The sequence below is a fragment of the Carcharhinus amblyrhynchos genome, chromosome 25 (genome assembly GCF_965287045.1).
Source record: "Carcharhinus amblyrhynchos chromosome 25, sCarAmb.v2.hapA, whole genome shotgun sequence".
NCBI classification, from domain to species: domain Eukaryota; kingdom Metazoa; phylum Chordata; class Chondrichthyes; order Carcharhiniformes; family Carcharhinidae; genus Carcharhinus; species Carcharhinus amblyrhynchos.
The window spans coordinates 16,464,888-16,478,923 of record NC_137348.1 but is presented as its reverse complement, the minus strand read 5'-3'; the positions used below and the strand labels follow the sequence as shown (position 1 = coordinate 16,478,923).

Here is a 14,036-nt window from a genome sequence, read left to right as displayed (position 1 = left end):
CCACCACGGCAGATGGTGGAATTGGAATTCAGTAAAAATATCTGGAATTAAGAATCTGGTTTGCTTGTAGGCCACACGGTGGTTAGCACTGCTGCCTCGCTGCACCAGGGACCCGGGTTCAATTCAGGCCTCAAGTGACAGTTTTGTGAAGGGTACATCATGCCTCACAAAACTTATTGAGTTCTTTGAGAAGGTGACCAGAGAGGTAAAGCAGTTGATGAGGTGTATGTGGATTTCAGTAAAGTATTTGATATGGTTCCCCATGGTAAGCTATTGCCAAAGCCACGGAGGCATGGGATTGAGGATGATTTAGCAGTTTGGATCAGAAATTGTCTAGCTGTAAGAAGACAGTGGTGGTTGGTGGGAGTTCAGTTACTAGTGGTGTACCGCAATGATCTGTTTTGGGGCCACTGCTGTTTGTCATTTTTATAAATGACCTGGATGAGGGCGCAGTAAATTTGCAGATGACACCAAAGTGGGTGGAGTTGTGGACAGTGCGAATGGCTGTTGCAGGTTAAAGAGGGACATAGATAAGCTGCAGAGCTGAGCTGAGAGGTGGCAAATGGATTTTAATGCGGAAAAGTATGAAGTGATTCACTATGGAAAGAGTGAGAGGAATGCAGAGAACTGGGCTAATAGTAAGTTACTTGGTAGTGTGGTTGAGCAGAGAGATCTTGGTGTCCATGTGCATAGATCTCTGAAAGTTGGTACCCAGGTTGATAGGGTTGTTAAGAAGGCGTATGGTGTGTTAGCTTTTATTGGTAGAGGGATTGAGTTTTGGAGCCATGAGGTCATGTTACAGTTGTACAAAAATCTGGCGTAGCTGCACTTGGAGTATTGTGTACGGTTCTGGTCACCGCATTATAGGAAGGACGTGGAAGCATTGGAAAGGGTGCAGAGGAGATTTATCAGGATGTTGCCTGGTATGGTGGGAAGGTCTTATGAGGAAAGGCTGAGGGACTTGAGACTGTTTTCGTTGGAGAGAAGAAGGTTACAAGGTGACTTAATAGAGCATACAAGATGATCAGAGGATTAGATAGGATGGACTGAGAGCCTTTTTCCTCGGATGGTGATGGCTAGCACGAGGGGACATAGCTTTAAATTGGGGGGTGATAGATATAGGACAGATGTCAGAGGTAGGTTCTTTACTCAGAGTAGTAAGGGCATGGTATGCCCTGCCTGCAACAGAAGTGGACTCGCCAACATTAAGGGCATTTAAATGGTCATTGGATAAACGTATGGATGATATTGGAATAGTGTTAGGTTAAATGGGCTTCAGATTGGTTTCACAGGTCAGCGCAACATCGAGGGCTTGAAGGGGCTGTATTGCACTGTTATGTTCTATGCCTGTGTGGAGTTTGCACATTCTCCCTGCGTCTGCAGAGATTTTTGCAGGGTGCTCCGGTTTCCTCCCACCTCAAAATCAGGGTTAGGTTGTTTAGCCATGCTAAATTGCCCCTCAACGTCAAGGGAAATGCAGGATCAATAATGGAGCTACAGGGATAGGGCCGGTGTGGGATTGTTTTGGTGCAGGTTGCAGGGCTGAATGGCCTCTTCTGCACTGTAGAAATGGAATGATTAATTTACTGATGACCATGAAACTATTGTCAATTGTCGGAAAAAGTTCTTTAGGGAAGAAAATCTGCCGCCTTTGCCTGTTGTGGCCTACATGTGACTTGAGCCACAGCAATGTGATTGACTTTCAACTGTCCTCCAAAAGCAACTAGGGATGGGCAATAAATGCTGGCCACTCATATCTCAAATGAATAAAAAAAAGTTTACTCGCCAAGGATGTGAAACCAGAGACCTTTTGTAATGTGTGTCTCAACTAAGCATCTTATTGAAAGCTGCTTGAATTCTGAAACTGGATAAGGACTGCATGCTGGCTTTGGGTAATCTTGTTTTCGTATACATAAAACCCTACAGTGCAGAAGGAGGCGATTCAGCCCATCAAGTCTGCACCGACCACGATTCCATTCAGATGCTATCTCCATTACCCCAAGTATTTACCCTAGCTAGTCCCCTGACGGGGTATCTTCACCAGTCCACCTAATCTGCACATTTTTGGACTATGGGAAGAAACCGGAGCACCTGGAGGAAACCCACACAGACATGTAGAAAACATGCAGACTCTACACAGTCACCCGAGCCAGGAATTGAACCTAGGTCCCTGGTGCAGTGAGATTGCAATGCTAACCATTGTCACTGTGCTGCTGACGCACTGAGAGACCAGCTACTTATCCCTGGATCACTAACTGATCACTGTTTTCATTGTACGTGAGTTGTGGAAGCTTGAAGTTTTAGTTCCTTCAATCCACCATCGCTAGAAATAATGACCCTAATATTGGGGAATAGTTTGAACTGAGCCACAATGGTGCCACTTACGCTACACGTGGAGTCACGGTCACTCACCTCAATCCGTTGAGTTCCCAGTTACTGACCTTTTGGGGAACATTTAAACAATAACATTGAGTGATTATCATGTGCCTCTTTGTGATTCAGGATGGTTAATGGAAAGTGCTACCATAAAAAGGATCAGAACCAGGTCTTGAGCCCACTCTGCCAATTCACATGGTCATGACTGATCTTCAACGTCAACTGCACTTTCCTGCCCACCCCACATATCCCTTGATTCATTTAGAGTCCAAACATCATTGCTTGACACCAAAGATAGCGCTGGAGTGAGGCAATTTCTTGTGAGCTGCCCTTAGCATTCCCTCTGATTCCATATTTTTCTCTCGTTCTGTGCTCTTAAAACTTACTCCTTTAAGCTGTGTAATGATCAACACTATATTTTGCATCCCTTTTCCTTCACCTCTAAGTACTCCAAGAACAGTATGCTTTGTATAATAAGAAATAAATAAGAACATAAGAAATAGGAGCAGGAGTAGGCCATCTAGCCCTTCGAGCCTGCCCTGCCATTCAATAAGATCATGGCTGATCTGTCGTGGCTCAGTTCCACTTTCCCGCCCTCTCCCCATAACCCTTAATCCCCTCTCTTATCAAGAACCCATCAACCCGCTTCTTAAAAATATTTAGCGAGGCAGCCTCCACCACTTCAACAGGCAGAGAATTCCAGAGATTCACCACCCTTTGAGTGAAGAAGTTCCTCCTCAACTCCGTTCTAAACCGCCTCCCCTTTATCTTGAGGCTGTGCCCCCTAGTCCTACTGTCTTTTTTGAGCGGGAGGAGTCTCTCCACTTCTATCCTATCCATCCCATTCATCATCTTATACGTCTCAATGAGATCTCCCCTCATTCTTCTAAACTCTAACGAGTACAAGCCTAGTTTATTCAGCCTCTCCTCATAGCTCAATCCCCTCAACTCCGGTATCAGCCTAGTAAACCTCCTCTGCACTCCCTCCAGGGCCAAAATATCCTTGCGCAGGTGCGGCGCCCAAAACTGCACACAGTACTCCAGCTGCGGCCTCACCAATGCCCTATACAGCTGCAGCAGGACCTCCCTACTTTTATATTCAATCCCCCTCGCTATGAAGGCCAGCATCCCATTCGCCTTCCTGACCACCTGCTGCACCTGCAAGCTGGGTTTTTGCGACTCATGCACAAGAAACAATACTTTTCACTGCATCCCAATACATGTGACAGTAATAAATTGTGGGTGGCACAGTGGTTAGTGCTGCTGCCTCATAGCATCAGGGACCTGGGTTCAATTCCAGGTTTGAGTCACTGTGGACTTTGCACATTCTCCGTGTCTGCATAGGGTTGCTCAGGTTTTCGCCCAGAGGCCAAAGATGTGTGGATTAGGTGAATTGGCCATGCTAAATTGTCCCTCAAGGGGATTAGCTAGGGTAAATGCAGAGTTATGGGGTTAGGGATTGGGTGGGATTGTGGTCAGTGCAGACACAATAGGCCAAATGGCCTCCTTCTGCATGGTAGGATTTTATGATTCTAAATTGCAAATGGTGAATATTCCGAGCAACGGTGAGATAAAATGTATACTTGGGACGTGAGCTATTGAGAAATTTAACAAAAATGTAAACTTTTTGTTTTGCGATGTTTATAAAAAAAAAATACATTAAAAGCTGATATGATCCCCCTCAGGTTTTGCACTTGGCTGTGGCCCTATTCCGTGGTTGGTGATGTCAGAGATATTCCCAGTCAGAGTGAGAGGCATAGCAAGTGGTGCATGTGTCCTAGCAAACTGGTCAACTGCATTTCTGGTAACCAAGGAGTTCCATGATCTCGTTGTGAGTATGACGATCTTTTATTGTGTGACTGTCCAAAGCTACGTTTTTTTTAATATCAAATGGAATTGACATGGCATTTTCAAAGTATTTCATATCAGGAAAGTAGTAGCATATTCTGAGGCACCAGAGCTCTTGAATGTGTTTGCTATGTCATTTCTAAATCTATTACTATGGCATTTTCATATGTATTAATCACTTGAGTCCCCAAGAGTTAGTAAATCTAAGCTTCTGAAAAGTATTGGTGCCTCCACTGTCACCAATCTCATATCCCTCTCTCCCTCCCATACTGTGCCCTCTCCACCCCACAACCAACAACCTCTATTTCCCAACCGTCTCAGTAGCAGCACAGCAATGCATGAAGTTGACCTGACAGACTGGCTTGAAAAGAAAATCTGAACTTTCAGTCCAAAAATTGATTTTTTTTTTGAGCTAGTCTGGCAGGTTCTAAACTCTGACTAGTCAGTGTGGATTACAAGAACCTCCATTTAAAACATTTGAGTCCAGGCACCAGAGTTTGGAACCATCCACCCTCCACTTCCTCCTGAGGCTGGAGGTGCTGGAGCAGCATTGTACCCCTATTCCATACAAGGAATTAATAACTGCTTCTGAACATGAGTTATGAAACTGAAAGTGGGACATTTGTTTTTAGGAATACACCAGAAGGAGGAAATTGCAAGATTATTTCCACAAATGTGATTTTTTTAGCGTATTAATCTGAAATCAAACCTCAAATGTTTTAAATTCCAGTAAAGGATGGCTGCCTTATGATGTATATTTGTGCTGTTCATTGATTTAGTGTCCTTTCAGAACACCCATCACTTATCAAATTTATGTTCTTTTGTTGGAAGCTTGATCAATATTGTGAATGGAAACTCTGACCTGAAGTTATCTAAATAAATTGTCTGATGAAAAATTGGCTGTTTGTGTAGATTCAGGATTTTTTAAACTTAATATTAAACAGATAGTTCTATTTCTTTCCCATCAGCAATGAATTTAATGTCTTTAAAGTTTGATTACGTGACCTGAATTTTTGACCTTTTTCAGAATAGGAACATAAATAGGGGCAGGAGAAAGTGAAGACCATTTGGCCTCTCAATACTGTTCCACCATTCATTAAGATCATGGCTGATCTACTGTGGCCTCACTCCACTTTCCTGCCAGACCTCTGTCTAAGTCAGCCTAGAATACATCTAGTAACCCAGCTTCTACTGCTCTCTGGGGTACAGAATTTCAAAGATGAATGACTTTTGGGAGAGGAAATTCCTCCTCAACTCCATAATAAATGGGAGACCCCTTATTTTGCAACTCTACCCCTCCCCAGTTCTAGATTCCTCCATGAAGAGCATTGCCCTCTCTGTATAATCCCTGTGAAGCTTCCTGAGAATCTCATCATTCAATAAGAGCACCCCTCATTCTTCTAAATTCCACTAAGTACAAACCCAAGTGACTCAGTCTTTCCTCAAAAGATAACTTTTCATCACAGGAATCAATCTAGTGAGCATTCTCTCAATTTCCTTTTCATTTTTTTACTCCATCCCCAAAAATTACAAAGCCAATGCTCAGAGTGGACAAGGTAACCCCAAATCCATTCCTTGCTTGCTCCAAAAATCAAATTCAAAATCTGATTGAATCCAATTTAAGATCCCCACATGAGAGACAAACAAGATCCAAGCTGATAAGTTGGAACATTGAAGGCTATCTTTGGCTTGGTCTGATGCCAAAAGGCCGAGAAGCGAACCTTCATTGAATTGTTTCCAATGCAAATATAACCCTTGTAATGAGATCAAAACAATGTGCAGTACTCTCGGTGCAGTCTTACCAATGCCCTGTACAGTTCCTTATTCTTATAGTCCATCCCCTTGGCAATAAAGATTAACATTCTATTTGTCTTCCTAACTACTTGCATGCTAACTTTGTGTGATTTTAGTACAAGGACATGCTCCCCTGTGTCAGTCTCCTGTGCTGCACTCTCTCTCCATTTAATTAACGTTTTGTTTTTCTATTCTTCCCATCAAAGTGGACACCCTTGCATTTTCCCATGTTGTATTCCATCTGCCAAATTTTTGCCCACGCACTTAACCTATCTTGTCTGCCTTTGCAGACAATAATGTATCAGCTGTTCCAAACAGAATACATGTGGTTTGTTTCAAGTTTGAGGTTACTGCAGCATTTAAAGAAAGGGACAAAAATGTGCTACCATCATTTTGTATTAATAAATGTCGTGGAATTATTTGATGTGCTTGTTTGTCTTGTGCAGGAACATTCAGGCATCCCTTTAAATGTTTGCATGTAGGTGTATTATTACTGGGAAGTCACAAACTTTTTGTTTTTTTCAGGAGAACATTACTCAATATGGAACCTTCTGGCTCTTTTCCAGTTTCTGTTTCATGAATCTGCTCTTCACAATCTTCTTTGTTCCTGAAACGAAAGGGAGAACGCTAGAAGAAATTGAGGCCCATTTTAAAGCAACTGCTTAAGGGCAGGCAAACTGAATTATTTGTTTTTAAAGCTGCTTTTGTTCAGTTCTGTACACTTTTTAAGTGGTACCACACCTGGGCCCCCATTGATATTGCAGTTATCAATATCGTATCGCCATTGCCCCCTTCCCATTGGTCCACTGCTCGCCTTCCACTTGCTCCTTGTAACATGAAACGGAAATTCTAGGACAAAGAGAAGACATGCTTTACCAACATTCATGGAAGTTCCAGATTGGGCATGTGCTTATGACACTGTACTGATTAATTTTTAATGTTTCAATCTTTGTTTTAATCATCTTTTATTCTAGTTTGTCTTAGCAATTGTTCATTGTAGCTACTGAATTTGAGTGATTTGGTGGAAGTTTATATGCAAACAGTTATTAAGGGTAATTTTGGGGGCATTGTAAACTGGGAGCCAGCAAATGGGAAGTCTGTATTTAACATCTCCCAACTTGCTACAGTTCAGAGTCAAAATGGCCCACATAGTGTTTGCACTACACGTTGCACACTATTTTTAAAAGATAATTTAAGGCACATTGTTAAACACCAAAAAAAAAACAAATTGCACACAGCAGTATGGTATTGGGCACAGTAATGGTTTTAGAACTCAAAGTATTTATGTATGTTCCGTATTGTGGAGGAGAGGTGGCGCAAGATGCCAAGGGCAAGGTCTGAGGGAATGCAGAGCAGATTCTGCAGTGCCACAGGCAGACAAATTACAGAACAAATTGCTTGCTTGTGAGCGGATGGTTGACAGGGTTGGTGATGTAAAGGACAGAAACAACATTAAAATGGAAAATCCATTGTGGTTTTAAAATAATTATTCCTAACAAGTGGATGAGAATGAGCAGGAACTAGCCATAAAAAACTTCACCATATCATAAAGCATTTGGAAAGCATAGCCTCAAGCTTAGTATATGTCTTTCCCAGTTTGATATCCAAGGATATAGCCCCATAACACATTGAAATCAAGATTGCAGAATCCAGAAATTGATCTTTTAATTGTGATATTTCAGTGTCATAGAATCCCCACAGTGCAGAAGGAGGCCAGTTGACCCAGCAAGCTTACACTGACAACAATTCCCACCCAGGCTCCATCCACATGACCCCAGGTATTTACTCTGCTAATCCCCCTGATGCTAAGGATGGGATTTTACAGGCTTAGGCGAAATCGTAAAGTCCTGCCTGAGGCCCACGGAAATTTCCGTTCTGGGAATCTCACCCACTCTGGTAGAAGTTCGGCATAAGTGACATGGGCAGTCCACCTAACCCGCACATCTTTGGATTGTGGGACGGAACCGGAGCACTCAGAGGAAACCCAGAGATGGGAAGAATGTGCAGACTCCACATAGACAGTGACCTGAGGCTGGAATTGAACCTGGGTCCTTCGTGGCAGCAGTGCTAACTATGCCACGCATAGTTGAAGGTAGGGTTGATAAGGATGTATAGTTCTTGTTGCTTTGATATATTGCGTGTTTTAACAAAGGATGCATATTTGTGTTTTCCCTTTGAATTTGATTAATGCACTACCTCGCTGAATAATGTCAGCAGAATGTAGCATCACTGTTAATTCCATGTTTACCTTGTTTGCTGAAATGCAAATTCAGTTTTGAATAATTATGTTGAACTTGCCAATCTTGTAATAAATTGATTATAATGGTATCTAGGCCGTTGTGTATCTAACCCACTCCACTCATATAAACAAACAGCTGTTGTTTCATTTGAGATTTCACTGCTTTTACTCCAAAAACGAGTAATTTTAGACTTTGACAAAATAACCCTTGCCACCACGTTCAAGGTAGGTAGAAAAGTTCAACTTATTCCTCAGGAAGAAGAGAGGATGCTTCAGTTAGATGGGTTCATGTATAAGGTTAGCATTCAGGAAGAAGCTTCCTTTTCATCCCCCAAAAATAGCAGTTATGTACACAGCTTCACAGATCAGGTGACTTAATGCTCAGTTTTGGACTAAGTTTAATAATATGTTGAGAAGGAAACTTGTCTTACATAGACACTAAGTGCATTTCTCCATTCACAGCCCAAGCACAGTGCCCACAGCAGGACAGGGAAGGGAACAGTCATCCTAGAATATGACTCAACTGGGGAGGTGGTGGTGTAGGGGTATCATTGCTGGGCTAGTAACCCAGAGATGTTGGTTCAAATCCCACCACCACAGATGGTGAAATTTGAATTCAATCAAAATCTGGAATTAAAAGTCTAGTGATGACCACTAAACCGTTGTTGACTTATCATGAAAAACCAACCTGGTTCACTTTAAGGAAGGAAATCCGTCATGCTTACCTAGTCTGGCCTACGTGTGACTCTTACATGGGATGTAGGTGACTAGCGTCACCTACATCCCATGGACAATAAAAAAAATTGTGGGGTGGAGAGAAATGTAATCATTTCTTGTTACTTACTTGATGGGGAGTTTATTGATGAGCACATTACCATCACATTACTTTTGATTATCTTAGAGCAGTTCTAAATCTAATGCAAACAATTTAATATTGTATGCTGTAGGAATAATTTTTTCCAGCATCTATCCTAAAGCAGTGTGTCTCTAAAAAAAAAGCTTTATAGACCATCGAGCTACTGGGTTGGTCCTTTGGTGGAGACCACAAGTTGTCTAATGAATTGCTCAAGATGCATAAAATTAACAGCTCCAATTAAAATAAATTAGGTTCCCTGGCAGTAAGATGCATACTATGCAGCCCAGGCCGCAATGTTTTATCACTTAAGGTGCTATTTCTGCCTCGGCCAAATTAAAGTCATACAACAAAAACTCAAACCTCCATTTCTAAGTGCAATTGCCTCCTTGAATAAAGAAATCATCTTGCGCAATAGATGTGGACACCTGTATTTTTTTTTAAGCTGCCTCTTTTTCTGACACTACCCAGATGTTGGTGACCTCTGCCTGTCCCTAGAAACTTGAGTATTTCAGTTAAACCTTTAATTCAGCACAAAAGCAAAATATTAGATGCTCAAAATCAAAAGAGAAATAAAGAATGCTGGAGCAGGCAGCATCTGTAGAGAAAGAAACATTACCATTTCACATCATTGTCATCCTGGAACATTTAACACTTTCTCTCTCCACAGATGCTGCCTAGCCTGCTGAGTATTTCCAGCATTTTCTATTTTTATTTAGATCACTTCTAATATTTGATAAGTATCCCTGTTAGATTTAAAGAGGAGGCAATGGACACAAAGACCTTAAGAGACTTGAACATGAAATCCAAGTCGGCACTGAATGAGTGCTGTATTGGCAGCAATACCTTGCATTTGTTTCCTACACCCAGAAGTAAGTGAGGAAGAGGTTGGTGAGGAGGTTGCTGTATGGGAATCAAAGACAGCTGTCTTTCTGCACCTGTAAGAAGTCTGACAACACCAGGTTTGAGTCCAACCAATTTATTTGATAGTAAACTCACAAATTATCAAATAAATTGGTTGGACTTAAACCTGGTGTTGTCAGACTTCTTACTGTGTTTACCCCAGTCCAACGCCGGTGTCTCCACATCATTTCTGTATCTGTCCAGAGCGGTTAAAAGGCTGGAAACATAAGCATAACTGTTTTTGGTGCTAATTAGTTCTAATGTCTATGGGGATATTGCTTTAAGTGGAACTATAAGGGTAGATGACTTAAGAGTTATTCATTGTCATGGTTAAGTATTTTAATTGGTCAGTTATGCTAATTTTTGTTATATTCTAACTGCGTTCTTGAAGTTTCTTTTAATAAGAGCTTCCTAATGGGTGATACAATGCCAAGAGTTAAATGTACATTCAAACTCAAAGCTACAGTACAGTTTGTCTGTAATTGCTGAAGGATGCCATAGATGTATGGCAATTTCTGATCATTGGTTGTGATCATCTATTAGTAGTGTATTTCTTGTCTTATTGGTATGGTTCAGCCACTTTAGCTGGTCTGGTCATAGATACTAAAAGAAATAGTTTGTCAAAGATGTGTTCATTAAACCTTGGATGCTCTCCATGGATTAGCCCACACCTGTTCGTCTTTTTTAAATAAAATAAGTTTGCAGTTGATTTCAAACTTTTTTTCAGTTTTAGTGTCACAATTAGGCTTGTAGTAACACTGCCATGAAGTTGCTGTGAAATCCCCTAGTCGCCACACTCTGGCGCCTGTTCGGGTAACAGGGAGAATTAAGCATAGCCAATGCACCTAACCAGCACATCTTTGAACTATGGGTGGAAATCGGAGCATCTGGAGGAAACCCATGTAGACACTGGGAGAATGTGCAGACTCCGCACAGACAAATGACCCAAGCCAGGGATCAAACCCAGGTCTCTGGCGCTGAGAGGCAGCAATGCTCGCCACCATGTCACCCTGTGTACATGATGGTACCAGAGAATACAAATGCAAGTTCTTAATTTCCAATTGCATTAACCCCTGCGCCCCCCCGTTCAACATTTTATTAAAGTTAAAGGCAAATGTGGGAAAACATTAAAATGAAATGATTTAAAGCATAGTATGATCGTTTCACATTCAAAAGGTAGTAATTTTCATTGGAGGGAATAAGAGTAAGTTTTACAGTACAAAGAGAGGCCATTCAGCCCATGTCTGTACTCACCATCAAACACTACCTATTCTAATCTAGTTTTTCCAGCACTTAGGTTAATAGCATTGTATGCTATGGTGTCTCATCCATATATTGCAGGTTCCTGCCTCTATCACTCTTTCAGGCAGAGTTCCAGATTCCCATTACCCTCTGGATGAAAGCATTCCTTTTCAAATTCCCTCAATTTCTTGCCCCTTGCTTTAAATCGACCCCTTGGTTATTGACCCCTCCACTAAGGAAAAGTGTTCCTTCCCATCTATGGCTTTCATAATATTGTGCTTCACTGGTCTTGCATTGGCTTCCAGTGTAAGCCTTATTTCGTACATGTGGCAGATCCAAGTAGCCTAATAAATAGGCGGCTCCTCTTCTCTTTTCTGCTGTCGCTTCATAAAGGATTACATTGACGTTCATACCATCATGCATCACTGCTCAACAAATGCAGTCAGCTGTGAAATTTTCTAAGCTGTCGACATTAACGTTAGATTGCTGGAGGATGTCTTTATCTCTGCTGTTCACCCTGCCTTTTACTGTTTCCAGGTCACTGTACCAGCTACCTTTCACATGCTGCGGTTTTCCTTTGTAAACCAATCTATCCTGACTAAAAACAGCATTGTGATCAGTGTGACCTCAATGCCAAACCAAATCCTCATGTTTGTAGAAGCAGGGATATTTAACAGCCTATGTTATTGACGCCCTCTTTGGGGGTGAGTTTATAGATCACCAACAAATAAGTTTGGTTGACGAATCTCAAATGTTGGAAATGGAACTACTCATACCTTGTCAGCTGTGGCCAAACCATATAGAAGGGTGACAACTATTGCTATATATTCTTGTTATAATAACATTGGATCTGTTTGCACCATTAAAAAAACTACTTCATTTAAAAAAAAACTCCTCTGCACTGTCAAACCCACTCCACCGTGGAACATGGCACTAAACCCCCACATGCATGATTAATGAGGTCGTGCTAGAAGATGTGCCTTGATTTCCCATTGGACTCCACAGCAGGAAACACTCTTTCTCTTAAACCTTGTCACAAGCCTGAATCCCAGATGTGAGAATTCCTCTCCCCAGTCTTTGTTGTGTATGTTACATTGATTTCCCTCAAGTTGAATATCTTTGAGCTTCACTTCAATGTGTTGTAACAAATCTGGATTTGGAGACTTCTCCAAGCCTGGAGAAGACTTGTGTTTTCTCCACAAGTCAAGATTTCTTGGGCTGAATTCTCCCTGCTGGGCTCAAGGCTGTGGGGGTGGGATTGGAGAGGGGGCGGGGTGCAGGTTGTGGCCAGGGGGGGGGGGGGGGTGGGGGAGAGAAGGCAAATTCAGCAGGAGGCCCAACAATCAATTGTACAATGGTGTGAATTTCTCACAGGCACCTCCACTGGTGCTGGCTGTGGCAGATCAGAAAACTAGCTGGCAGCCAGGGTGAACCTGATTTGCATCACTCTAATGGCATGCAGACGAAAGCCAACCCGAATCCCAGAATCTTTCCTTCTCCCCCCTGCCCTTCCCACCCGAAAACATCTCTCTCTCCTCACAATGCTAGCGGGGAAACGTAGTGGCTCAGAATGTGTCTGGAACAAGGTGATATGCAGAAGTTGGAACTTACCTGAAAAATGGCTGGGGTTGCTACTGGAGTTTGGGATGGAGACCAAAAGTGACCCTAGAACACCACAGCGGTGGCAGCATCTATAAGTATGCACTCCACACACACACCAAGTGACCCAAGCCAGGAATCGAATCCAAGTCCCCAGCACTGTGAGGCAGCAGTGCTAACCCCTGTGCCACTGTGCCACCCTTATATAATCAAATCAAAAAAATGACTAAATTATGTAGACTGGTAAGCACATTTCTAAAAGGAGGAATAATGAGTTATTTGACATGACTGCAGTAATAAATTGCCAATAGTTATCCAGTTTGAATATTTTATGGGGCAGCATGCTGCCACGTATGAGTCAGAACTGCTGCCTCATAGCACCAGGGACCCATGTTCAATTCTGGTTTTGGGTGACCGAATGTGTGGAATTTGCACATTCTCTCCATGTTTGCGTGGCATTCCTCCTGTTTTCTTCCACAGTCCAAAGATGTGCGAGTTAGGTTGATTGGCCATGCTAAATTGCCCCTTAGAGTCGGGGGAGGGGGGGGGGGGGGGGGGGGGGAAACTACATGGGTTACATGGTTGGGGGCCTGGCTGGGTTTGTCATCGGTACAGGCTAGATGGACCGCATGTCGTCCTTGTGCACTGTAGGAATTTGAGGGTTTTATGACACATCAGTGAAATGACAATAATCCACACTGGCTGTGCACTATTCTCAGCTCTAATGGATTTGAATACCAAAACATTAAATAGTCTAATTTTTCCATACGAGAAGCAGTGTCTTCAAGTTTCATCAAACTTGTCAAATGCCTGGGCACTCATTATTGCGTTCAGTGGCTTAATGTTCACTAGTGAAGGACTGTGTGCATACAAAACTAGAAGCAGATTACTCTCTCACTTCCCTGTGTCTGCTGCACTGTCGAATACTGATACATTCAACCAGCAGCCACTGTCTTCATGATCCTGGGAAAGCGATGGTGTTGTGTTAGATTTGAATATGGGGGTGGCACGATGGCACAGTGGTTAGCACTGCTGCCTCACAGCATCAGGATTCCGTGTTCAATTCCCGGCGTGGGTGACTATCTGTGTGGAGTTTACACATTCTCCCCATGTCTGCATGCATTTCATACGGGTGCTCCAGTTTCCTCCCATAGTCCAAAGATGTGTGAATTAGGTTGACTG

General features: G+C 42.5%; 1 protein-coding gene across 1 annotated transcript in view; it reads left to right on the top strand.

The window, feature by feature from the left end:
* slc2a8 (solute carrier family 2 member 8) overlaps nt 1-8,346 on the top strand; it is a 30,598-nt gene extending 22,252 nt beyond the window's left edge. The window contains exons 9-10 of the mRNA XM_080212227.1: nt 4,062-4,207; nt 6,544-8,346. Coding sequence (XP_080068353.1) covers nt 4,062-4,207; nt 6,544-6,684 — 287 coding nt within the window. The 3' untranslated portion in view covers nt 6,685-8,346. The remainder of the gene's footprint in view (nt 1-4,061; nt 4,208-6,543) is intronic.
* Nucleotides 8,347-14,036: the final 5,690 nt, after the last annotated feature.